Source organism: Lithobates pipiens, unplaced genomic scaffold, assembly GCF_037356315.1.
Source record: "Lithobates pipiens isolate NorthernLeopardFrog02 unplaced genomic scaffold, aLitPip1_a1.2 Scaffold_30, whole genome shotgun sequence".
Lineage (NCBI taxonomy): Eukaryota > Metazoa > Chordata > Amphibia > Anura > Ranidae > Lithobates > Lithobates pipiens.
In genome coordinates, this window is record NW_027507791.1 from 35,466,862 (window position 1) to 35,494,131 (window position 27,270).

At 45.5% G+C, this 27,270-nt stretch overlaps 1 protein-coding gene and 1 long non-coding RNA gene across 2 annotated transcripts in view; both read right to left on the reverse strand.

Annotated features, from left to right (window-relative positions):
- The window catches only part of LOC143942631 (NACHT, LRR and PYD domains-containing protein 12-like), a 1,996,551-nt gene that overhangs the window by 416,107 nt on the left and 1,553,174 nt on the right, over positions 1-27,270 (reverse strand). Inside the window, exon 16 of the mRNA XM_077463989.1 lies at positions 23,577-23,741. Within this exon, the coding sequence (XP_077320115.1) occupies positions 23,577-23,741 (165 nt within the window). The remainder of the gene's footprint in view (positions 1-23,576; positions 23,742-27,270) is intronic.
- Positions 704-22,110, reverse strand: LOC143942640 (uncharacterized). Its single transcript, XR_013264813.1, has 2 exons — positions 22,034-22,110; positions 704-7,475 (listed from the first exon to the last, which is right to left on the reverse strand). It is a non-coding gene; the product is annotated as an uncharacterized LOC143942640 (long non-coding RNA).

Below are 27,270 nucleotides of genomic sequence, written 5' to 3' on the forward strand. Positions count from 1 at the left end.
GGATACCTGGATCTTTCAATCAGCTTGGCGATATCCATGAGACCGGATTCTCTTGGGTACTTCAGCTCCTCCATGCTCTTACTAAGAAACCAACCCATACATGGTCTTCTTCTGAAGACTTCTCCCCTAGATAGCGTGAAGTCACCGGGTCTCTCCCAAAAATGGAGATGGCACCCAAACACCTCAGAATCCTCCTTTAGTTTCCTTGCCTCGTGCTAGCCAGCCCCGAGACATCAAAATCGGGTGGATCTGCACCCCAGGCCATAGCCTTCCTGGGGGCTGGTCAGGAGGACCAGGACCATGGAGTTAGCACATCCTTCTAGACCTGAACCCCGAGACATCCGCATCTTAAGTACCCTCTCACAGAAAGCACAGCAAGAGAGCCACTCCCACTGGGCGGGCTCCAAGTGAGAGTAACTTAAAAACCTAACTAGCCCCCTGTGGCCAGGCCGAACATCCCATAGTCCAGTCAGACTGATGCTGAGGTCCAAATCTAGACAATTGTACCCAAACCAAACTGCAGTTCAGGTGTAACCTTAAATTTGAAAAACACATAGAGCATGCTCTTCAGGAGCCGGCGCTACACCCATATATAGTGCTACCCCCGCAGGAGCCACTGATGAGTAAAGGTATCTCCCACCCTGCACAGCCTGACACACAGAATCTTCCACACACACTGGAGACAAGAATCAGTCCTTGTAGCTTTGGTTTTGTATTTTATTAGGAGTATTGAATTTGGATGGGTTGAGGGTATTTATGGGATGCCCACTTCATCAAGGTAATAGCAAAACTCTTCAGGGACACAACTATATACAGCCTGTACACACTCTTCTCTTTCCACCTCCAGTAAAATCTTGCTTGTAGAACTACAACTCCCAGGACCAGCTGGCACCATTTGGATGATCTAACAAAGGCTCAGTTAGATCTATAGCAACCCCCCTTTATGGGCGGAGACCGCGGGCCCCTCTGGTAGTGTAGCAAAAAGTCCTAGTGCCCAGCTGTCCTCCTGCGGCTAGTGATCCCAGTACCACCTCTTCAGGCACTGCCAGCCCACCTGGTTGCAGCTATCCCTTTCACCAGCTCTCCTGGCTAAAACTTTACAGTCTTCCCAGACTGACTCTGCATACATCCCAGACTCCTCTCACCCACTCCTCTCAGGTACGCCTCTCCGCTGCAACACTCACCAGCCCATGTGGCTGTCTTTTTTAATGGAGATTTGCCTGGCAGTGTTCTGCTGTCTTTTACTTGCCCCCGTGCCCGTTGCACCCTCATGCATCATAAAGGAGGTTCCTTACGCATCTATGCCAAGGCTCAAGGTCACCACCCAAACTAGGGGGCACCCCTCCGGGGCCACCGACAGCCTAACACTACATCTCCATCTTCCACCCGAACTCCACACCACCCCAGCTGGGCTTACCCAGAGTATTTGAGGGGGCCTGCCTCCCACCAACCAATCTGTTGGGGATTGGTCAGGGCCCTCATGAATACTCCAAACAGCTCCTCCTCCCCTCCACTCTCATTCTTCTAGAATCTTCCACTAGTTTCTAGAAATAGGGGAAGGTCTTAAAGTGGAAGTAAACTCCCCTATCGTTTTCAGCCAAGGAAGCTGCCATCTTTGTCTGTTTAATCTTCAACTGCTATGGTGCTGCACATGTGATTCGTTATAACACCAGCCATTGGATGGTTTGATAGTTTGTCTGAGAGCACAGCCAATGTGCAGTTAGCATTCCCGGCATGCCTTTTTTTTAACTGTTTAAATCGATGGGTTTACTTCCACTTTAGAGATGTTTCCTGTGAGTCATACCATCCTCCCTGAGTCGCTCACCTGACCCAGATAAACCAAAACACAGCCTTGGTTGTCAACCAAACCTGCCAAATTACCTACACTTAAAGCTTTATTAAACCCAGCAATATAAAAACGAATCACCCCCCACAGTGCACACAGCTCCTAACTCTTCTTTTTATATCCAAATACTGCCGCTATATTTAAAAAAAATTCCCCTTCAGTATATTGTGGTAGACTGCCGGGTCCCAGCGATTCCAGAGTGTTCATGTAGGAAGAGATTTCACTCTGCTCTGATGAAACTTCATCTGTATCAGTATACCCTCACCCGCGATCCGGCCAGCGCTGATTGGTGCTGTGCCAATGACATGCTCGGTGCTCAAAATTTTTTTTTATTTTCAGCATAAAAGACACAACTGAGCATGTGCAGGTTGGCTACTGCCTGTGTGTTAGCTGGCCTCCCAAGATAGACAATGCAAAATGGGGAGGATATTTGAATACAGGATAAAACAGATGTAAAAAGCTATAGGTAGCAGAGTAGAATAATTACAGATAGGTATGGTAGCCGGATCACCGAGTAACCTCTCACTAATTAAAGCTCCAGAGAGAGAAATCCGAGTGTGAAGCAACAATGAGGACACGAGGATCTCCGGTGAATAAAACCAGAGAAAAGGGGAGGTGATCACCACCCTTAGGTAGGACCATGGGTCTTGTAGAGTTGTCACAGATGATATCCTGTCAAATATATACAGTATATACTAGTGAGGCAATGCTAGTGTAGCACCCTCTAGTGTGCTAGAAGTAGAATATTTTTTTTTACTAAACCCATAACAGTAAAATCTGTCTGTATATGCAGAATATCACGCCTGTTATACTCTCCCTGCAGGAGAGATGAGAAGGGGGTTTGTATGAAGCTGTGTCTGGAGGAGGACAATACAGGAGGACTCATCAGAAGATCCCTCAGCCTGGGAGCCCCCAAATCAGGGGACAGAGGAGCCCTTGAAGAGTGCTGGGGGGACCCCGATGGGGGATGGGATGGAGGTTTCTGGTACTATTCCTATATACTATCACACACTTCATGTATTCATCATTACATACACAGCAGGGATTGTGATTTCATTTTCTAAAGGACTGAGTGACATTCTATATTGTAAAGGAATTCAAAATGGAGAAGCAGCTATTATGCAGTGATATTATTATTATTATATATATGTAGCGCCGGCTCCTGAAGAGCACTCGCTATGTTTTGAAATGTAATTTTACACCTGAACTGCAGTTTGGTTTGGGTATAATTATTCCAAATTTTGACCTCAGCATCAGTCTGACTGGACTGCAGGGTGTTCAGCCTGGCCATAGGGGGCACTGTCTCTTCTGACAGGCATGAATCCACAGTCTGGTTGGGTGCTTTAAGGTTACTTTCTCTCGGAGCCCGCCAAGTGGGAGTGTCACTCTTGCTGTGCTTTCTGGGAGAGGGTACTTAAGATGCGGATGTTGCGTGGTTCGGGGTTCCGGTCCAGAAGTATGTTCTGACTCCATGGTCCTGGTCCTCCTGACCAGCCCCCAGGAAGGATCCACCCAACTTTATGTCTTGGAGCTGGCTAGCCCGAGACAAAAAAACTAAGGAAAGGATTCTGAGGTGGTCCGGTGCCGTCTCCGGTCGTGGAAAGACCCAGCAACTTCGTAGCTATCCAGGGGAGGACTCTTCAGAAGAAGGCCAGGTATGGGTTGGCTTCTTAGCAAGAGCCTGGCAAGGCTGAGGGACCTAAGTGAATCCAATCTCGTGGGTATCGCCAAACCGCCTGAAAGATACTGGTACCACATGAATGTTCTACAAATTCTAGTTTCCTACATGTTCTACAACAACGTCTGTGGCAGAGACTTATCCTTGTATGTTCTACAACAACGTCTGTCGCAGAGACTTGTTCCTGGGTTAAGCACCTTGTTGGTTGCTAGGCCTTGTGAGAGAGAGACTGTTCAACGTGAGTGATCATCAAGCTGTGAATGGCTGGGAGGGTGGAGGGGACATTGCTGTGAATGGAGGAGGGGACATTGCTGTGAATGGAGGAGGGGACATTGCTGCGAATGGGGGAGGGGGACAATGATGTGAATGGAGGAGGGGGACATTGCTGTAAATGGAGGAGGGGGGAGGGGACATTGGTGTGAATGGAGGAGGGGACATTGGTGTGAATGGAGGAGGGGGGAGGGGACATTGCTGTGAATGGAAGAGGGGACATTGCTGTGAATGGAGGAGGGGGGAGGGGACATTGGTGTGAATGAAGGAGGGGACATTGCTGTGAATGGAGGAGGGGGACATTGCTGTGAATGGAGGAGGGGACATTGGTGTGAATGGAGGAGGGGGAGGGGACATTGCTGTGAATGGAGGAGGGGGAGGGGACATTGGTGTGAATGGAGGAGGGGGAGGGGGACATTGCTGTGAATGGAGGAGGGGACATTGGTGTGAATGGAGGAGGGGGACATTGGTGTGAATGGAGGAGGGGGAGGGGACATTGCTTTGAATGGAGGAGGGGACATTGCTGTGAATGGAGGAGGGGGAGGGGACATTGCTGTGAATGGAGGAGGGGGGAGGGGACATTGCTGTGAATGGAGGAGGGGACATTGATGTGAAAAGAGGAGGGGGGTCATTGCCGTGAATGGAGGAGGGGACATTGCTGTGAATGGCAGAGGGGACATTGCTGTGAATGGAGGAGGGGGAGGGGACATTGCTGTGAATGGAGGAGGGGGAGGGGACATTGCTCTGGATGAGATATAAATGTGAACAAAGCCGACCCCAGAGGAGAATGGATGATCACAGATGAAGTAATACACCAGGACAGGACGGGGGATTCTGTTTTGTAATGAAGAAGATAAAACTGAACATTTCATATATAATGTGACTCAAAGTAAGAGAGTTCTTTATTATTGACTTTGACACTAATGTCACGTACACACGATCAGACTATCCGGCGGACTCTGGTCCGCCCGTGTGTGGGCTCCGGCAGACTTTTTTTTCCCCAAAATTCCGGCAGACATAGCAAGTAGTTTTGACTCAAAAATTGTACGCCGGACTACGAGTCCGGTGTACAATCCGGCCGTCTGTGTGCTAGTCCGCCGGACTTTTGAAATGAACGGACTTTCCCGCACACGGAGGAAAGTCCGGTCATTTTGAACGCGGCTCCAGGTAGACGAGACTAGCGCAGGAGGTCAATGTTGCCACCTTCGGCGGCGAGATTGACACGTCGCTAGCCCCGTCACCTGGTATGAACTTAAAGGTGAAGCCCTACGCTGAAAAAACGGCGTGGGGGTCCCCCCAAGGTCCATATAAGACCCTTATCCGAGCACGCAACTCGGTCGGTCACAAAAGGGGGTGGGAACGAGCGAGCGCCCCCCCCCCCTCCTGAGCCAAACCAGGCCATAACAGTCCCAGCATCCTCTGGGACTGTGACTTCACAATGGGCGGGGACATCACCCGGTGATGTCCCTATATAAGTCGCTGCACACCGCATCACTGTCATTGCAGCAAGAGAGAGCGTTGAGTCAACATCTCAAGGAAGAAGAACAAGAAGAGAAGGCAGCGGCGACCAAAGACCGGGCCACCGCTAGTAAAAGAGCTGGAAGAAGGAGCGGAGGCCCGGCAAGAAGAATCGAAGAGGGGGACAAGACCCCCGAAGTCGGAAGAAGAGGCGGCGGTGACAGAAGACCGGGCCACTGCTAGTAAAAGAGCTAAAGGAAGAAAGCGGAGGCCGGCAAAAAGAATCAAAGAGGGGGGCAAGACCCCCGAAGTCGGAAGAAGACCCCCGGGCGGCAACTAAGAAGAAAGCTGGGCTCCTCCGCTGGTAAAAGAGCTAGTGCAGATAGAGGAGAAGTCCGGCGAGAAGACCCCCCAAGACGGAAGAAGACCCCAGAGCTGTGCAATAAATTATTTTAAACCCTTGTGTCATTTTTATTTTTTTTCACCAGGTGAATGGGTAAGGGTACATCATACCCTATACTCATTCACATAGGGTGGGGGGCCCCCTTATTAAAGGGGGCTCCCGGATTCCGATAAACCCCATCACCCGCAGACCCCGACAACCAACGGCCAGGGTTGTCGGAAAGAGGCCCTTGTCCTCATCAACATGGGGACAAGGTGCTTTGGGGTGGGGGGCCCTTCCCAAAGCACCCCCCCCATGTTGAGGGCACGTGGCCTGGTATGGCTCAGGGGGGTGCTCGATCGTTCCCACCCCCTTTCCTGACTGACCGGGTTGCGTGCTCGGATAAGGGTCTAATACGGACCGGGGGGACCTCCATGCCCTTTTTTCAGCATAGGGCTTCCCTTTTAAGTCCATACCAGGTGACGGGGTCAGTGACTTGTCAATCTTGACGCTGCGACATTGACCTCCTGCGCTAGTTCTGTCTACCTGGAGCTGCGTTCAAAATGAAGGACTTTCCTCCGTGTGTGGGCAAGTCCATTCATTTCAAAAGTACGGCGGACTCCCGCCATAGTCAGGTTGTGTGTGGGCAGGTCCACTCGTTCGGAAAGTCCGGCGGACCTCCGCTTCAAAGTCCGGTGGTTTGTCCGCCGGGCTAAGTCCGCTAGACAGTCGGATCGTGTGTACGCGGCATAAGAGTACCTGAACTTTCCTCCTAATCCTCTGACCCGATACTGAGAGACTGTTTGTTAACAATGTTTTTTGCAAATAAAAATCCCTTTAAGTGGATCTGTCGTCAGTCTCTAAAGTTTCTTGGCATCTACCATAGGAACCCCCTAGATGCAAATCCTAGTATCCTCATTGTTGCTTCACACTGGGATTTCTCTTAATTTGTGAGAGGTTACGCAGTGATCCGGCTACCATATCTATCTGTAATTATTCTACTCTGCTACCTATACCCCGTTTTCCCAAAAATAAGCCCTAGCATGATTGTCGGTGATGGCTGCAATATAAGCCCTACCCCCCAAATAAGCCCTAGTTAAAGTCATTGTAGGTCTAATTTTCAGGGTAGGGCTTATTCTCGAGGAAACAGGGTAGGGCTTATTTGGAGGGGTAGGGCTTATATTGCAGCCATCACTGACAATCATGCTAGGTCTTATTTTTGGGGAAACAGGGTAGCTTTTTACATCTGTAAGAAATGAGATGTTGTACGACCCTCCTGAATGTCCCCTCCCCCCGCCTGAACCTTATTTCTTTAAGGGCTGCGTCCCTCTCATGGCATTATGGTAGATAAAATGACATTTTATTTATTACAATTTTATTCCACATTAAATGGTATGAAGACCCCGGAATGTCCTGTGATATGATGTGCAGTATATGGTCTGCGCCCCATTAATGTCCCCCAATAATATCACCAAACTAATAGCTGCTTCTCTATTTCTATCCATTATATATAGAATGTCCCTCCGTATTCTAGAGAATGGAATCCCAATCCCTGCTGTGTATGTAATGATGAATACATGAAGTGTGTGATAGTATACAGGAATAGTACCAGAAACCTCCATCCCATCCCCCATCGGGGTCCCCCCAGCACTCTTCAAGGGCTCCTCTGTCCCCTGATTTGGGGGCTCCCAGGCTGATGGATCCTCCCCCTCCTCCATTCACAGCTGTAGCCGAATCTCCTCCTCCGGGGTCATAATTAACAAATCTTAATTTCTGGTCGGAGATTTTTCGGATTTTCTAGTTCTCTTCTTGATTCCTCTGACAAGCGGAAGTCGTTAATCCTAGAAGAGAGAATATAAACAGTCATCAGATCTCAGCAGAATTCTCTCACACTATTTCCCGGCATCCTCCAGGATATCTATTAATCTCACCACACACATTACAATCGGATTGTACAATCTCTGTCCGATCTTCCAACAAGTATGTAGAGTGAGGATCTGTCTGATTGTAGAGACTGATATGATGGTTTAGGTAGGTCCTCATATTACGAGGTTCTGGAAGATATAAAGCTGATTGTACAAAGATTGTATGGTCAGATTGTACTGTGTGTGATGGACCTGACACCATCCTGTCACCTTCTTGTAGGACTTTACCAACTAAGAAGTGACACTGCACAATGGAGGATGATGGGAGATATCAGATTATATAACAGGAAATATTCCTCCTCATTGGTCATTTGTCCTGTAAGATCTGTTCTGTGATGTCCCAAACCCACCAATCAGAGCACACTTCTCTTTCCTTCTCATCCAATGAGGGACACAGCAGTTCAGATAAGTTTGGGTTATACTGCCACCTACAGGAGAATCTGACAAATGAGAGAATTGTGGGCGGGATAATCCCTCCTACTCCCAGCATGCCTCAGTGTTTTGCTGGTGTCCTCGGAGGACGGATGTCTTCTCTCTACTCTACAAACATTTCTTATATTGCAGATCACTAGGGCCGCAACTAACCATTATTCTCATAGTCCATTAGTTGGCTGATTATTGTGTCGATTAATCGATTAATAACCTTTAAAAAAAACAAAATAAAAAAAATAAAAGTGGGTGAATTTGACGTTGATTTTCAATCACAGTGACGGGAAAATGTGGAAATAGAAAACTTCTTAGTGAAAGGAATTCTCAGACGGTGTTTGTGGTTTTCATTTTAAAAACAGAATGTTAAATAGAAGTGAAAATTTCAAAGAAAATTCTTTCATTCAGCGAATGTACAAAGATTTTTGTCTGAATATTCTCATCTGAGAATTGATCGGTGTGGTCAGCATAAGGGCTCGGTACTCACCTGTGCAGTTTTTGCTTTTGATCTGTTTTGATTTTTGTGCACCTGATTTTACTGCAATTTGCAGATAAAAAAAAAAACACAAATTGCTGCAAAAACACATTACATGGGGCACAGCACATGACAGGACATTACATTAGACAGGGAACATTACATGGGGCAGGGGACATGACATGGGGCATTACATGGTGCAGGGGACATCACATGAGACAGGGGACATCACATGGGGTAGGGGACATCACATGGGGTAGGGGACAGTCTGTTGGGCACATTGTGGGGGGACACAGCGGGGGACACTTCAGCGCTTGTTTCATATCTCCTCCAGTGGCGCTCTGTTCCCCCTCCGCCCCTCCTCCTCCTATCCTGTCCACCCAGATAATGTCACTTACAAGCACTGGGGAAGGACAGGAGAGGAGGAGGAGGAAGGGCTGAGGGGAAACAGCGCACTACAGCCAATAGGGTGCCAGACACTTCTCTGCCTATCTCTGCCTGTGTCTGCGATCCTTCTGTCAGCTGCCTGAAACTGACAGTCAGATCACCGCGGAGCCCCTGGGGACCTCCCGCGGAGCCCCTGGTTGAGAAGCACTGATCTAGACTCTATTGGATGACGAGTCTCTAAATCCCATGAGAGATGAACCTGTACCTGAGGAATCCGTCTTCTGCCATTACCCCCAACATAAACACTCAGAGGGCACCTTCACACTGGGGGAGGGGCGGGTGTTAGCAGTAAACCATCGCTATTTTTGGTGGTGCCTCGCTGACATTTTTGCAGCACTCTTCAGCCACTAGTGGGGCGATTTTAACCCCCGCTAACGGACAAAAAGGGTTATAAGTGGGCAGAGGTGCTGTAGGAATGGTATATACCCCGCTACTACAGCGCCTCAAAGATGCTGCTTGTAGGACATTTTGAGTGTCCTGCCAGCGCACCGCTCCAGTGTGAGAGCCCTCGGGATTTCTCACTGGAATGAGAGGAGAGGAGCTTTGCTATAGTGACTGTAAAGCTCCTCAGTGTGTAAGTAACCTTAGTCATGTGATGAGCACCACTTTACACCTTGGAGAACAGCCAGTCCCCTCCACCAGTGCTCTCCCCAGTCTAGGCTCCTTAGGGGCTCCTAAGAACACCAAGGCCTTTCCAGTGCATCTTCTGGTTGCAGTCTTCCTTTATGGAGAATGGGAAATCCTGACAAGCTCATTGTGACTCCCAAGCAACCTGCCATCCTTGTAATTGTTTGAGAGTTTGTTAAAAAGTGGTGCCCTCCATGGAGTCAGCAGTGTGACCCGTCACTTGGAGTATCTGGATCTAATCCTAGACACGGCCCAAGCCAGAGTATTTCTTCCTCAGGGGAATCTTCAATCTCTTCTCCCAGACCGGGACTCTTCAGTCCAGGAGACTTTTATGAGGGCCTCACCCATAAGTGCAGCGAGATCTCTTCTAACTATGAGGTGTAAATGTTTGATAGGAGTTCACATGTCCTTAGTGGTGATTGGTGGTATTTGAAGAATTTTGGATTGCACCGGATGTTTTACTTTTACACTATAACTATACAAATCACTAATTGTGTTATGTGTTTATATTCATCACCTGCAGTTTTACAGAAGATTATTAACCTCTTCATCCCCGGAAGATTTGGTTGCTCAATGACCGGACCATTTGTTTGCGATTCGGCACTTCAATTTAACTGACAATTGCGCGGTCGTGCAACATTGTACCCAAACAAAAGTTACGTCATCTTTTCCACAAATAGAGCTTTCATTTGGTGGTATTTCATTGCCTCTGTGGTTTGTATATATGCTTTTTATATGTTCTTTCTATTAATTATCAGTGAAATAGTCTCAATCCCATTGTTATATATTCACTTAGAAGAAATGTTGTGATGAGGAGTCTCACTTTTAGTGTTATATATTCACATTTATATTGTGTGAATGTTATATACTAGAGCTGCAGTCTTCCATATTGTACTATTGGATGTATATCGGTCTTCCTGCTGGTTTCTGGTTCTCACTATCAGGCCTCATGCACACCGGATGATTTTGCTCCTAGGGGTGGCATTTTTTCCTGCCTCTAATCTCCCCCATGTTATCCTATGTGTCCATTCACACAGAAACTATTAGAGGAGTTTAGTGACCGGAGAGTTTAGAGGCAGAAAAATCATCTCCGGTGTGTCCAGGAGCAGCAGAGTTTTGTCATAGAAACACTTGATGAGTGTAAACGCATGTAAATGTGTCTAAACTCCTGGTAATGATAGGCGAGTTCAGCACCTGAGTCTTCATTTATTTCAATGGACATAATAAATGATTTATTCTGCCAATGACAGGAAAATGCCCAAATGCTTGACACAGGTAAATGCTGCTCAATACATGACATACATTTACAATCTTAAGGCTTTTTTGGCTAAAATGCTGCCAGGAGGACGACTTCTAGGAGAGATGAGAAAACATCCAGTGTGCCCGAGGCCTTGGAGATGACACATTTTATTTTGTTTTTAATTCAGATATTTCATTTCTTTATTTCATATCCAACTTTAACCACTTGCTGACCATGCTATAGCTGAATGAATAGTGAATGCTAGTTCTGGGAGGCCATCATATGACAGCTCCCCCATGGTTCCCCTTAAAATCCATACCAGACCTAAGGGCCTGGTATGGAACCCATGGCAGTTTTTTATTTAAAATTTGGCGCGGAGTTCCCTCTCGAGAGCTGATTATTCTGTGAGAGGTGACATTGTCGCCTCAATATAGATGGAGATCCAACTTGGAGGCGACTTCCATTGAAATCAATGGGTACCAGTCACCTAGAAGTCGGATAGAAGTAGTACAGGAACCTTTTCTGAAGTCACTTACATTGTTTTTTACATGTAGCACGACTTGAAGCAACTTGAAGTCGGATCCAAAGTTGCCCCTGTGTGAATGGAGTCTGAGTGTCAAGAAATGAGATAGGTCCTCAGTACATCAGGTGTGATCAATTTTCAGTGATCGGCACCAATGAAGACTCTATAACCTTCACAAAGACCAAATAATATCCACTGAATTGGGTTATTTTTTACCAAAGATATGGAGCAGGATTCATTTTTTGTCAAAATGTATTAAGACAATTACTAATTTGCAAAATTGTATAACAGAAATTAAGAAAAATGCATTTTGTTACAAAATGTTTGGTCTTTTTTTATTTATAGTGCAAAAAATAGAAACCCAGTGCTGATTAAATACCGCCAAAAGAAAACTCAATTTGTGTGGGAAAAAAGGCAAAAATGTCCTATGGGTACAATATTGTATGACTGAGTAATTGTCATTCAAAGTGTGAGTACTGAAAGCTGAAAATTGGCCTGGGCTGGAAGGGGGTGAAAGTGCCCGGTGGGAGAGGGTTAAATAAATTGGTGATATGTAGAGACAAACATGATATAAAATATTTCTCCGTTATTATTATTTGATTTATCTAGTTTGGACAGAACAGTCCAGGATTGGATATTTATAGACAATCTGTAGAAGAGAAGAATGTTACCAGAAGAAAATGAATTTCTCCCCCAGGAATAGGGATGAGCTTTGAGTTCGAGTCGAACATTGCCTGTTCACCAAACAGTGAACAATTTGGGGTGTTCGCAGCAAATTTGAAAAGCCGGGAACACCCTGTACAAGTCTATGGGAGAAATCTAAAGTGCTCATTTTAAAGGCTAATATGCAAGATACAAATATACAGGTTTCTGTTACATCAGAGGGGGGTGGGGTCACCCACGCCTCATTGGGGAAGCCAGGCTTCCCCACTTGCATCAGAGGGGGGTGGGGTCAGGTGATGGGTGGCCCCGCCCTCCTCATATAAGAAATTTCAGGCTGCCAGGATCCTGCAGTGTCTCCACCAGTGGAGACATAGGAAGGATGGATGGACTGCGCTACACTGGACGGAGAAATCCCCCATCACTGGACCCCAGAGAGGTGATCATCCGTCATTGGATAGCAAGAGTGGATTACCACCGCTGGAATTTTTTTTTTTTTTTTTTTTTTTTAATAAAGGACTTTTTCAAAGGTGTGTTTGTCTTTAACATTCTGTTACACTTTCTTTGTGAAATGGTAGGGGTACTTTTGTACCCCCTTTCCATTACCATTTCAAACAGGGGGTGGGATCTGGGGGTCCCCTTGTTAAAGGGGGCTTCCAGATTCTGATAAGCCCCCTGCCCACAGACCCCCACAACCACTGGCCAGGGTTGTGGGGATGAGGCCCTTGTCCTCATCAACATGGGGACAAGGTGCTTTGAGGAGTCTGTGACCCCCAAAGCATCATCCCAATGTTGAGGCCATCTGGTACGGTTCAGGAGGGGGGGCACTCTCTCATCCCCCCTCTTTTCCTGCGGCCTGCCAGGTTGTGTGCTCAGATAAAGGGTCTGGTATGGATTTTTAGTGGGAACTCCATGCCATGTTTTTTTTTAAATTTGCCATGGAATTCTCCTTAAAATTCATACCAGACCCTTTGGTATGGATGTTTAGGGGGAACCCCACGTCATTTAAAAAAAAAAAATTGACACGGGGTTCCCCTTAATATCCATACCAGACCTGAAGGGCCTGGTAATTGAATTTGGGGGAACCCCATGCTTGGGAACCCCATGCTTTTTTGTTTTTATCAATGACTTTTCTGTATTATGGGGAGCCAACAATTCATTAGCCGCGAGTGATTTTAAATGACTTTTTTTCCTGCAGAAATGACATTTTGTGCAGGGATAGTTCTAAGCACGGGAAACATGCGCCCCTTCACAGGCATACTATAGACACCCCCCAGGTACGAAATTTTAAGGAATATTACACTTTTATTGTTTCACTTTAAGCATTATTAAAATTACTGCTCCCGAAAAAACTGCCCTTTTTAAAACTTTTTTTGCACTGATCCATGTCCCCTGGGGCAGGACCCGGGTCCCCAAACATTTTTTAGGACAATAACTTGCAAATTAGCCTTTAAAAATAGCACTTTTGATTTTGAACGTTCAAAGTTTAGGTCTGTTGCGAACAAAACCGGGGGGGTGTTCGGCTCATCCTTACTCAGGAATGAATTTAACTATTCCCTACATGAATGGAACTCATTTTTCTTTATTGGAATCATTAATATTAGATCACTTTATAAAACACGATCGATCATCTACACTATTGGAGGATTTCTCTTTTTGTGGATCCCAATTACTAAATGTGACATGAGAAGTGGATGAGGTGGTGTGATCCATTCATTATTCCTGTATGGGGATTGGACCATACACACTCACACTGACCTCTAGGCTTTCACCTCCAACCTTCTGCTAAGTCTTGGATTCAGTTGTGGGGATTCACTTTGATGGTCACAGAAGTCTCACTCATGTTGTGGAAACTTCATTGACTAAAAGTGACACCATTGTACTTTGGGATTCCCTTTGAACATCATGGTGGAGGATTTGATCTTACGGTGTGGAGCAGATTTTATTATTACCGTTCTTTATTTGGATGCTTTTTGAAAATTTGTACTAATATTGCTGCACTAATTTTATATATGCTGATTATAAATTCTCTTCATTAGTTATCAGAGAAATAGTCTCCATACCATTGTTATATATACACTTATAGGGAGTTTTGTGATGAGGAGTCTCACTTTTATTGTTATATTTTCACATTTATATTGTGTGAATGTTATATACTAGTGCTGCAGTCTTCCATATTATACTAGATGTACGTATTTATCGGCGTATAACACGCACATTCATTTTAAGAAGGAAGTTGCAGGAAAAAAAACATACATTTTAAATAAGGAACTTTGAAGCAAAATAAGGGTCAGTGCCCATCTGCAGCCTCACCATTGCCATCAATGCAGCCTGATCGATGCCCATCTGCAGCCTAGAGGGGACAGGGAGGGGGTGGGACGAGCGCCAACAGATTACATACAGTGAGAATCTCCTATGATAGACAGAACAGTGGTCCAATGGTGGCCCAGGAGACGGGACTTCCTATTACAGAGGCCACCAAGTAAATAGGGGATTCTCACTGTAGTAATCTGACGGCTCTCGTCCCACCCCCTCCCTGTCCCCTCCGAGGCATCTAAAATTGAAGTATTGGCGTATAACACGCACACACTATTTGCACCTGATTTTCATGGTGAAAAAGTGAGTGTTATACGCCAATCAATACAGTAATAATTCCACCAATAGTGATCAGATGTAACAATTCCATTCACTACAAAAATACACTTTCATACATGTGAGGAAGGGCAGATCTCCTACAGCCTATTCACAGCTAATTCCATCTATATAACTTATAATATGCAAAAATAAACAAACATGAAGAGCAACAAAGTTATCTTAAAAAATTGAAAACATCAAGAGAAAAATGATAAAGGTAAAAAAGCAGATTTCCTTCAAACCATTCACCACTACTTCCATCTCCAATCACCATACAGTGACTTGTGCAGTAACAGAAATAAGAAGTCCCAGAGATTTATCCAGATGGTTTAAATCAATGCTAATCAATTGTGACCTCTTTGCAGCAACTTCAATCAACCTCCCCCGCACCAGTGACCAAACGGGTCACTTACCAAAAGGTTTGTCCCCACAAGCAAGACCCAGACACGCTTGTTTATATCCTTCCAGCAGCGCCACTCTGCTCAAGCCGGCTTCCGATGAGAACAGACTGTGCCACGGAATGTCAGACCTCCAGGTAGTATCTCCAATATCACCCGAGGTATCCAGACAATGGCCGCAATCACTTTACATAGAAAAGAAAATGCCTCCATAGTGCATCATCCTTAAATATATATAATCACAGATTGTACACTTCCATCATATACACGAGTATACACAGAACTCAGAGCACACACCACTCCAGACTGCAGCCGTGTATGATGGAGTCCAGGCAGTGACATGGAGGCTTTTTCCTTTCTATGTAATGTGATGGCGGCCATTGTCTGGACACCTCGGGTGATATTGTATTTTTGCACATTATATGTTATATAGACTGAAGTAGCTGTGAATAAGTTGGAGAAGATCTGCCCTTCCTCACATGTATGAAAGTGAATTTTTTGTAGTCAATTACATTTTTATTATTGATCACTATTGGTGGAGTTATCACATCTACATTAGAAGTGTTGGTATTCGGACACATTGTAGGTTGCAGATTTCTCATTTGTCTCATCACACATTGGGGGTTATTTAGGAAAGGCAAATCCACTTTGCACTACAAGTGCAAAGTACACTTGAAATTGCACTGAAAGTGCACTTGGAAGTGCAAGTGCTGTAAATCTGAGGGGAAGCTCTGCTGATTTTGTCATCCAATCATGTGCAAGCTAAAATGCTGTATTTTATTTTCCTTGCATGTCCCCCTCAGATCTACAGCAACTGCAACTTCCAAGTGCACTTGTAGTGCCAAGGGGATTTGCCTTTCGTAAATAACCCCCATTGTGTCACTAAGTGTAGGGCTCTATACATAGAATTATATTTTCTTGATCATACATCACGGGACACAGGAGCTTCATTACATAGTGGGTTATATAGGCACCTCTGGTGATTGGACACTGGTTGACCCCAATTAAGGAAAATTCCTCCCCTATATAACCCCTCCCATATGGGAGGCACCTCAGTTTTTTCGCCAGTGTCTATAGTGGTTGGTCACGTAAAACTTTAGCTCTATGCAGGTCCCTGCAGGGGCCTAAGGGCTACAACAAACCAGATCCATACCTCGGGCCGATATTTGACTCCCAAGATGGTATGGTACCCGGGCCTCGTCAGCCGAAGAAACGAGGTTTAGCCTGTAAGTCCTCTCCTTTGGAAGACTTGGCTCTGGGAAAACCAGACTTGGTGTACTGTTTATACAGAGCGCACGAACGTTTCTGGACAGAGCTTTTTACATGGCCCAGGTAGGAGACTCTTCCAAGAAAGAGTCCCAGATAAACCTGAAGGTTGGCTAACACTGCCCGCCGTGATGGGGGAAGGCTGGAATTTGTCTGGTTCAGCAATTCCTGCGGCGGGGACAGGTAAGGGAAGTTAATCCTATATATTATTATATGATGGATTTCTTCATTGTGAGTAGTTGCATGTCTTACCTGGTTTCCACCACTAGAGGGAGTAAGAGCAGCCTGATGCATACTTACATGCCTTTCAGTACACACGCTCAGTGAAGCCTGGTTCTCCAGCTGTCTCACGTCTCCACTGCAATCCCTGCCACAACAAGGTAACACAGGGGTCCCACGTAGTCTGGGGGTCCCACGCAGCTCCGGTGGAGTTCTCCTTCCCCCCCTGGATCCCGCTGTCCTCGTGCGTGTTCCCGGCCTAATGGAGGAGGGGGGAGTGTGGTTGTGAGCCGTGCACGTTGGTATGCACGGCAATGTAATGCACAGGCGCCAGGCGGCAGTTTTAAAAAAGTCCAGAGCGTCAGGGGGCTGTAAGTGGAGACACAGGAGCTGTGGGCAGTAAGCATCCATGTGATTGGATCCAGGCAAACCTAGACACCTACTCAGCATCAGGTTGTGCAGTTTAAGCATATATATTTATTGTGAGACTTTAAACACAACAGTGATTGCACTTTGTACTAGTACCTCTGCTTTGTAGCTTAGGACTATGTCTCCTCGTAAGAGGGTTTCAGGGGGAGGTAGCAAAGGCACTGGCAAATCACCAGGGGTTCTAAAAGAGTGCCTGTAAGTTACCATCCCCCTGCAAGACTGGAGCCAGCCTCTCAAGATGAGTCAGTGCACCTGTTAGGTTTGCAGCCTCTCCTAATGTCTCAGCCCCGGGTTATGGCACTGAGGTACTCCCTGAGGGCTACATTGGAGGGTTTTGAAGGGAAAATAATGAATTTTATTTCTGCTTCCCTGAAATATAGCAGGAAAAGGGGTAGATCCCCTCCCTCTGCTGAAATTCCTCTCTCAGATGATTTTTCTGAAAATGAGGAGAGATCCCTATCTTGGGATGGGGATCATGAGCAGTCGAATGAATCAGAGGAAGAGGAGAGAGTCCCCTCCTCCCAGGCACTCAGAAAACAGGTGCAGTATTATACTGAATTGGTGCGTACCACATTCAGAATGCCTGCTGCTGAAGTCGCTATGTCCTCTATTTCTTTCCTGGGAGTCAGGAAAGCCCCACAGACTGCCTATTCCTTTCCAATTCATCCCTTAATGGAGGGATTGTTGTATAAGGATTGGGGACATCCCGATAAAACTGTTTGCTCCTCCTAAAAAGGTTTTCCATGCATTATCCTGTGGAGGAAAGTTTCACCAAGAAGTGGCGGGTCCCATCTGTTGATGCGGCTGTTTCTTGCGTGAATGAAACCTGACTTGTCCCTTGGATATTGCACAGGTATTTAAGGATCCAGCTGATAAGAATCTGGAAACCTTATTAAAGCCTCCTTTCCATGACTGGCGCTGTGGTGCAACCTACAGTCGCAGCCGTGGGGTTGTGTCAGTTCCTCAAGGAACAGGTTAAGCAGATGCTTGGGATCCTTCCCAGTGAGGAAGTAGAAAGTTATGCAGAACTGCCTCATATTCTGTGTTTTATGATTGATGCGATTTTTAATGCTGTCCAACAAGCATCACGTTTGTCCCTCATGTTGGTACACATGCGAAGGGCCCTATGGCTAAAGAATTGGGCATCTGAGCTGTCATGCAAGAAGCATTTGATTGGGTTCCCGTTTAAAGGGGAACATTTGTTTGGAGAAGAATTAGACAAATTCGTCCAAAAAAAAAAAAAAAAAGGGGGTAAATCTACTCTCCTTCCAGTCAAAAGGAGCAAGCATCCTTCATTCAGGCGTGCTCACTCTCCCGGAGCATCAAGCTCTAAGCAGTGGCGACGACCTTCTCAACCCTCCTCTACAGGAAAGGCTCAAGGCCGAGCCCAGGGACAGGAAAAGACTTGGGGGCGAAAGCCTGCCAAGCAAAGCCCAAAAGCTTCCTTGTGAAGGGGCGCCCCCGCTCGGCCGAGTGGGGGGAAGGCTCCTGCGGTTTGCAGGAGCCTGGCGGTAAGAGATCCGGGACAAGTGGTTGATCTCTTCGGTATCTCTGGGCTACAGGCTAGAGTTTCAGGAGATTCCACCTTCTCGCTTTCTAAGGTCAAGGATCCCCAAGGATCCAGTAAAGCAAAAAACGCTATTTCGGGCCTTAGATCACTTACTATCCCAAGGGGTGATAGTAGAAGTGGACCCAAAAAAACAGGGTTCAGGGTTTTACTCGAATCTCTTCACCTTTTCAAAGCCGAATGGTAGTGTCAGACCTATCTTAGATCTGAACCGGTTTTTACGCATCCGGTCCTTCCGAATGCAGTCAATCCGCACTGTGGTCTCCTCCCTGCAAGGGGGAGAATTTATGGCATCAATAGATATCAAAGATGCATATCTCCATGTGCCGAATTTTCCCGCACACCAAAATTTCTAAGGTCCGCGGTGGAGCGGCGCCATTTTCAATGTGTGGCCTTGCCGTTCGGGCTTGCTACGGCCCCTCGAGTCTTCACAAAGATTCTGGACCCTCTCTAGGCAAACCTAAGAGCTCAGGGTATAGCCGTCATGGCTTATCTAGACGATTTGCTTCTCATGGAGAAAACGGCAGCGTTCTTGAACCGCAGCGTCACCAGAATGCTAGAACACCTGGAACGCCTAGGTTGGATCATAAACCTAGAAAGATCGTCCCTACAGCTTGACACCAGGCTTGAATACCTGAGCATGATCATCAACACCACTCAGGGCAAGGTGTTTCTTCCAAGGCCAAAAGGCCTTGGCCATTGGGGATCTGGTGCGCCTAATTCTGGGCAGAAGATCTTCCCCCATTCGGTTGTGCATGAGACTGTTAGGGAAAATGGTCACCTCCTTCGAGGCCGTCCCATTCGCCCAGTTTTCACTCAAAGCCTCTGCAAAGATGCATCCTTGCGGCTTGGAACAGGAAGCCCCAGGCCTTGGATCTTCCTATGCGTCTGTCCCCAGGGACACGCAAAGTCTCGTCTGGTGGTTACAAACCAAGAATTTGCTGGAGGGCAAAACTTTTTTTCCTCTTCCATGGAAGATTATCACAACAGATGCCAGCCTGTTAGGCTGGGGAGCAGTATTGGAGGAGACATGCTCACAGGGGAATGGTCTGCGATCAAGAAGCTATTGCCCATAAATGTCTTGGAGATCCGGGCAGTTTATATGGCTCTCATAAAGTGGTCTTACAGACTACGAGGTCTCCCGGTTCGGTTCAGTCGGACAATGCCACAGCAGTGGCTTATATCAATCACCAGGGCGGTACCAGGATCTGGTGGCCCAAAAAAGAGGTGAATCGCATACTTGTCTGGGCAGAAAAGCATGTTCTGTGTCTTTCTGCAGTCTTCATTCCAGGAGTGGAAAATTGGCAGGCGGTTTTTCTGAAGCCGCCAGAAGTTGTGCCCAGGAAGATGGGCTCTGCACCCCGATGTGTTTCGGATTATATGTCACAGGTGGGGTACTCCAGACGTAGATCTGTTTGCATCCAGGTTCAACAGGAAACTGGACAATTTTGTGTCAAGGACAAGAGATACACTTGCTCAGGGGTCAGATGCTCTGACAGTTCCCTGGGATCAGTACAATCTGATCTATGCCTTCCCCCCGAGCCCGCTTCTGTCGCGGTTCCTGGGAAGAGTCAAGAGGGAGACAAAGTCGGTCCTTTTTGGTGGCCCCGGCTTGGCCCAGGCGACCATGGTACGTAGAGATCATGAAGTTGGCAGTAGGCAGGCCATGGATCCTCCCTCTCCGGCCAGATCTGCTCTCACAGGGTCCAATCTACCATCCTGCTTTACGCAGTCTGAATTTGACGGTTTGGCTGCTTAGACAGTGGCCTTTCCGGGGCCAGTCCTTTCTACTCTGGTCAATACCAGAAAGCCGGCCTCCAGGCTTATTTATTACAAAATCTGGAGGGCATATGTTTCCTGGTGTGAACTCAGGAAATGGCATCCTAGAAAGTATGTCATTAGCAGGATCTTGGCCTTTCTCCAGTCAGGCCTAGAAATGAATTTGGCCATAAGCACTATCAAGGTGCAGATTTCGGCCCTGTCAGTGTTTTTTCAAGAGCCACTTGCATCGCATTCCCTGGTACGGGCTTTTATCCAGGGGGCCATGCGGATGAGACCACCAGTTAAACCTCCGGTATGCCCATGGGATCTGAATTTGGTTCTCTCGGCTTTGCAGGGGCAACCATTTGAACCTTTGCATCTGGCTTCATTAGTTCTCCTGACTAAAAAAATGGTCTTCTTGGTAGCCATATCCACGGCTAGAAGAGTATCAGAGCTGGCAGCTCTTTCCAGCAAGGAGCCGTATCTAATTATTCATAAGCACCGGGTGGTCATGCGCCCCAACAGGTCCTTTCTACCTAAGGTGGTTTCGGGATTCCATTTGAATCAAGACGTAATCCTACCATCCTTTATTCCAGACCCACAGTCCGCAGAAGAAGAATCTTTGCACACTTTGGATGTGGTTAGAGCAATCAGTATTTATCTTCAAGCAACTACTCAGATAAGGAAAACTAATTGCTTATTTATTTTGCCAGAAGGCCCTAGGAAGGGCCAGGCGGTGTCAAAATCCACTCTCTCAAGGTGGATCAGACAAGTTATTTCTCAGGCCTATAGTGTAAAGGGGAAGATTCCTCCTTTTCAAGTGAAAGCGCACTCTACTAGGGCTGTTAGTGCTTCTTGGGCAGTGCATCACCAGGCCTCCCTGGCTCAGATCTGTAAGGCTGCGACTTTGTCATCAGTCCACACATTCACCAGATTCTATCAGGTGGATGTCAGAGGGCAAGAGGATATCGCCTTCGGGCGCAGTGTACTGCAGGCTGCAGTTTAGGTCCTCAGGTCCCTGGCGGTCTATAATTATGATCTGTGTCTCCCTCCCCTCAATCTGAGCATTGCTATGGGACATCCCACTATGTAATGAAGCTCCTGTGTCCCATGATGTATGATCAAGAAAATGGGATTTTTATATACAGCTTCCCTGTAAAATCCTTTTCTTGAGAGTACATCACGGGACACAGGGCTCACGGCCCTCTTGGGTTTTACGTGGTTTCTTATTGCTTTGCTACAAAACTGAGGTGACTCCTATATGGGAGGGGTTATATAGGGGAGGAATTCTCCTTAATTGGGGTTAACCAGTGTCCAATCACCAGAGGTGCCTATATAACCACTATGTAATGAAGCTCTTGTGTCCCGTGATGTACTCTCAAGAAAAGGATTTTACAGGTAAGCTGTATATAAAAATCCCATTATACTATTTGTACTTCTATATCAGACTTCCTGCTGGCGGCTGGTTTCCATTCATTCGATTTTCACAAAGTTGTTCATGTTTTTTAGTGCAAATATTTCATTTTTTACATTTTTATACCCAGCTTTAGAGAAATGTCTGATATTGGAGATATATAGAGACAACCAGGAGATGAAATATATCTCCATTATTATGATTTCATTTATGTAGTTTAGACATACACTATATTACCAAAAGTATTGGGACACCTGCCTTTACAAGCACATGAACTTTGCTGGCATCCCAGTCTTAAGCCTCGTACACACCATCAGATTTTCTGACGACAGTTTGTCCCTTTTTTGTGACATGCTAGTCTCATATGGAAAGTGAAGAGGTTACTCACCATACGAAAATTCTCGTCTGACAGAATACAACTTCAGAAGTGATGTAATGTGTTGAATAGTTTTTTTCTGAGTTCACCTACGATAAAAATTTTATAGTTTGCACATCCAGCTTTCTCAGACAAAAATCTAAATCAGCTATCAAATGCACAATACTAATGATCCAAAAGTCGTCAGATCATTTGGACAAAATTTTACTTCTGATTTTCGTATCGTGTGTATGGGCCTTTAGTCCGGAAGGTTCAATATTCAGTTGGCCCCACCCTTTGCAGCTATAACAACTTCTTCTTTTCTGGGAAGACCGGCCACAAGGTTTAGGAGGGTGTCTATGGGAATGTTTGACCATTCTTACAGAAGTGCATTTGGGAGATCATGCACTGATGTTGGATGAGAAGGCCTGGCTTGCAGTCTCCACTCAAATTCATGCTAAAGGTGTTCTATATTGGGTTGAGGTCAGGAGTCTGTGCAGACCAGTCAAGTTCCTCCACCCCAAACTCGCTCATCTATGTCTTTATATACCTTGCTTTGTGCACTGCCCCAAATCATTTGGTGAAGGGGGATTATGGTGTGGGGTTGTTTTTCAGGGGTTGGGCTTGGCCCCTTAGTTCCAGTAAAGGGAACTCTTAAGATGTCAGCATACCAAGACAATTTGGAAAATGTCATGCTCCTAACTTTGTGGGAACAGTTTGGGGGTGGCCCCTTCTTATTTCAACATGATTGCACACCAGTGCCAAAGGCAAGGGTTATAGAAACATGGATGAGTGAGTTTAGGGTGAAGGAACTTGACTAGCCTGCACAGAGTCCTGACCTCAATCTGATAGAACACCTTTGGGATGAGTTAGTGCAGAGGCTGCAAACCAGGCCTTCTCATCCAACATCAGTGCCTGACCTAGCAAATGTACTTCTGGAAGAATGGTCAAACAGTCCCATAGACAAACTCCTAAACATTGTAGACAGCCTTCCCAGAAGAGCTGAAGCTGTTATAGCTGCAAAGGATGGGCCAACTCAATATTGAACCATACGGACAAAGACTGGGATGCCATTAAAGTTCATGTGCGTGTAAAGGTGGGTGTCCCAATACTTTTGGTAATATAGTGTAACAGTCCAGGATTGGATATTTTGGCTCCATGCACACTGGCTTAAAAAAAATTGCTGCTACTACAAGAGTTTTGTGTTCTGCCTGTAGAAGCAGCTCCATGTTCTCCTATGTCTCCATACACATTGGGATGATTACAGACATATTTTGACCTCAACATTTAGAGGCAGGAAAAAATAACTCTTCTGCTTCGTGTTTCTGATTGGAGCTTTATGGGAGAAAAAATGCAAAACTCTCCTAAACTCGTCTAAACTTTGTACAATAAACTCTCTATATGAAAGTTTTTTTCTGCCAAGGGAACTGACATTTTTTAAGTCCAGTGTACATGGAGCCTTATGGAGTCTAAAGATGGAATTTGATGACATTCTCATATTTCTATATTATTTATGTGGTTTAGATATAAAACTGTCCCAGAATATTATTGTCTCAGTCAGTCCTGTTATACTCACTGTAATTCCTCTATCCGGCTTGTTGTCAGAGCTTCCATCAGATCCCTGAAATGAGGACCCTCCAGATTGTTCCCAGACAGGTCCAGTGTCCTCAGTGTCTGGTTATTTCTTATTCCAGATGCCAGGTGGGGGCAGGAACTGTCTGTCAGGTGATTACTCCTCAATCTGTAGAAGAAGAGAAGAATGTTACCAGAAGAAAATGATTTTCTCCCCCAGAAATGAATGTAACTATTCTCTACATGAATGGAACTCATTTCTCTCATCTCTCTTTAATCATTAATGTTAGATCACTTTATTAAACACGATCGATCATCTACACTATTGGAGGATTTCTCTTTTTGTGGACCCCAATTACTAAATGTGACATGAGAAGTGGATGAGGTGGTGTGATCCATTCATTATTCCTGTATGGGGATTGGACCATACACACTCACACTGACCTCTAGGCTTTCACCTCCAACCTTCTGCTAAGTCTTGGATTCAGTTGTGGGGATTCACTTTGATGGTCACAGAAGTCTCACTCATGTTGTGGAAACTTCATTGACTAGAATTGACACCATTGTTATCAATTAAATGTACTCACCGAGGCCAAGATGCTGAGAGTGGTCGCTGTTGCGACTCGGCTCAGACCACCTCCGAAGGTGGCACAGAGGGTGGTTGCACCAAGAGGCACAAGCTACCAGTAGGACAGTCACTTGCTAGTAGATCAGCAGGTAGCTTGAGCAGAGCTGAAAGATGATGTCCCGTGGGAAGGTCCAGTAGCAATGGTAGCAAGTCTGTAAGGCAAAGGCAGAATCCAGGAGGCAGGCCAGGGGTCAAACACAGTCCAGATCAGAATACAACAAGTATCAGGAACGCTGAGACAGAAGGATAATCCAAAGACAAGCCAGGGGTCGAACACAGGAGATAGCAGGTAAGTCCAGATGCAGGCTGAGGGTCAAACACATTCAGAAAGCGGGAGTCCAAGGTCAAGCCAGAGGTCAGGTCAGGAGAAGATCAGCGAGGTCAATGAGGCAATCCGGGTCACAACGGGTAATACAGATCACAAGAGCAGATGTGGGAGTCACAGGAAGTTGAAGACGAACCAGCAGTGTGTTTGGATGACCTCACTTCCTTTATAGGTCAGTGAGGGGTCACATCTTGTGTGTGTGTGCTCGTGCGCTTTAGCACGTTCCTATTGCGCATAACTGTGCGCCAGAGCGCCTTACCCGTGCGCATCTTATGACAATTGTACTTTGGGATTTCCTTTGAACATCATGGTGGAGGATTTGATCTTATGGTGTGGAGAAGATTTTATTATTACCGTTCTTTATTTGGACTTTTTTTGAAAATGTGTACTAATATTGCTGCACTAATTTTATATATGCTGATTATATATGTTCTTCATTAGTTATCAGTGAAATAGTCTCCATATCATTGTTATATATACACTTATAGGGAGTTTTGTGATGAGGAGTCTCACTTTTATTGTTATAATTTCACATTTATATTGTGTGAATGTTATATATTAGTGCTGCAGTCTTCCATATTATACTAGATGTGATAATTCCACCAATAAAGATCAGATATAACAATTACATTTACTACAAAAATACACTTTCATAAATGTAAACAAAGGCAGATCTCCTGTAATCTATTCACAGATACTTCAAAATATATATATAAAATCACAGATTGTACACTTCCATCATATACACGAGGATACACAGAACTCAGAGCACACACCGCTCCGGACTGCAGCCGTGTATGATGGAGTCCAGGCAGTGACATGGAGGCTTTTTCTTTTCTATGTAATGTGATTGAGGCCATTGTCTGGATACCTCGGGTGATATTGTATTTTTGCACATTATATGTTATACAGACTGAAGTAGCTGTGAATAGGTTGGAGGAGATCTGCCCTTCCTCACATGTATGAAAGTGCATTTTTGTAGTGAATTGAATTATTATTGATCACTATTGGTGGAGTTATCACATCTACATTATTCCGACACATTGTAGGTTGCAGATTTCTCATTTGTCTCATCACACATTGTGTCACTACGTGTAGGGCTCTATACATAGAATTATATTATACTATTTGTACTTCTATATCAGACTTCCTGCTGGCGGCTGGTTTTCATTCATTAGATTTTCACAAAGTTGTTCATGTTTTTTAGTGTAGATATTTCATTTTTACATTTTTATATCCATCTTTAGAGAACTGTCTGACATTGGTGATATAAAGAGACAACCAGGAGATAAAATATATCTATCACGGTAAAAATTTTATAGTTTGCACATCCAGCTTTCTCTCTCAGACGAAAAAAATCAGAATCGGTTATCGAAGGCACAATACTAATGATCCAAAAATCGGCAGATCGTTTGGACAAAATTTTACTACTGATTTTCGGATCCTTTGTATGGGCCTTTAGTCCGTAGGGTTCAATATTGAGTTGGCCCACCCTTTGCAGCTATAACAGCTTCATCTTTTCTGGGAAGGCCCCCCACAAGGTTTAGGAGTGTGTCTATGGGAATGTTTGACCATTTTTACAGAAGTGCATTTGTGAGATCATGCACTGATGTTGGATGAGAAGGCCTGGCTCGCAGTCTCCGCTCAAATTCATGCTAAAGGTGTTCTATAATGGGTGGAGGTCAGGACTCTGTGCAGACCAGTCAAGTTCCTCCACCCCAAACTCGCTCATCTATGTCTTTATATACCTTGCTTTGTACACTGCCCCAAATCATTTGGTGAAGGGGGATTATGGTGTGGGGTTGTTTTTCAGGGGTTGGGCTTGGCCCCTTAGTTCTAGTAAAGGGAACTCTTAAGATGTCAGCATACCAAGACAATTTGGAAAATGTCATGCTCCCAACTTTGTGGGAACAGTTTGGGGGTGGCCCCTTCCTATTTCAACATGACTGCACACTAGTGCCAAAGGCAAGGTCCATAAAAACAGGGATGAGTGGGTTTGGGGTGGAGGAACTTGACTTGCCTGCACAGAGTCCTGACCTCAACCTGATAGAACACCTTTGGGATGAGTTAGTGCAGAGGCTGCAAGCCAGGCCTTCTCATCCAACATCAGTGCCTGACCTAACAAATATGCTTCTGGAAGAATGGTCAAACAGTCCCACAGGTACACTCCTAAACTTTGCGGACAGCCTTCCCAGAAGAGCTGAAGCTGTTATAGCTGCAAAGGATGGGCCGACTCAATATTGAACCCTACAGACAAAGACTAGGATGCCATTAAAGTTCATGTGCATGTAAATGCGGGTGTCCCAATACTTTTGGTAATATAGTGTAACAGTCCAGGATTGGATATTTTGGCTCCATGCACACTGGCTTAAAAAAATTGCTGCTACTACAGGAGTTTTGTGTTCTGCCTGTAGAAGCAGCTCCATGTTCTCCTATGTCTCCATACACATTGGGGTGATTACAGACATATTTTGACCTCAACATTTTGAGGCGGGAAAAAAAAACTCTTCTGCTTCGTGTTTCTGATTGGAGATTTCTGGGAAAAAAAATGCAAAACTCTCCTAAACTCGTCTAAACTTTGTACAATAAACTCTCTATATGAAAGTTTTTTCTGCCAAGGGAACTGACATTTTTTTAAGCCCAGTGTGCATGGAGCCTTATGGAGTCTAAAGATGGAATTTGATGACATTCTCATATTTCTATATTATTTATGTGGTTTAGATATAAAACTGTCCCAGAATATTA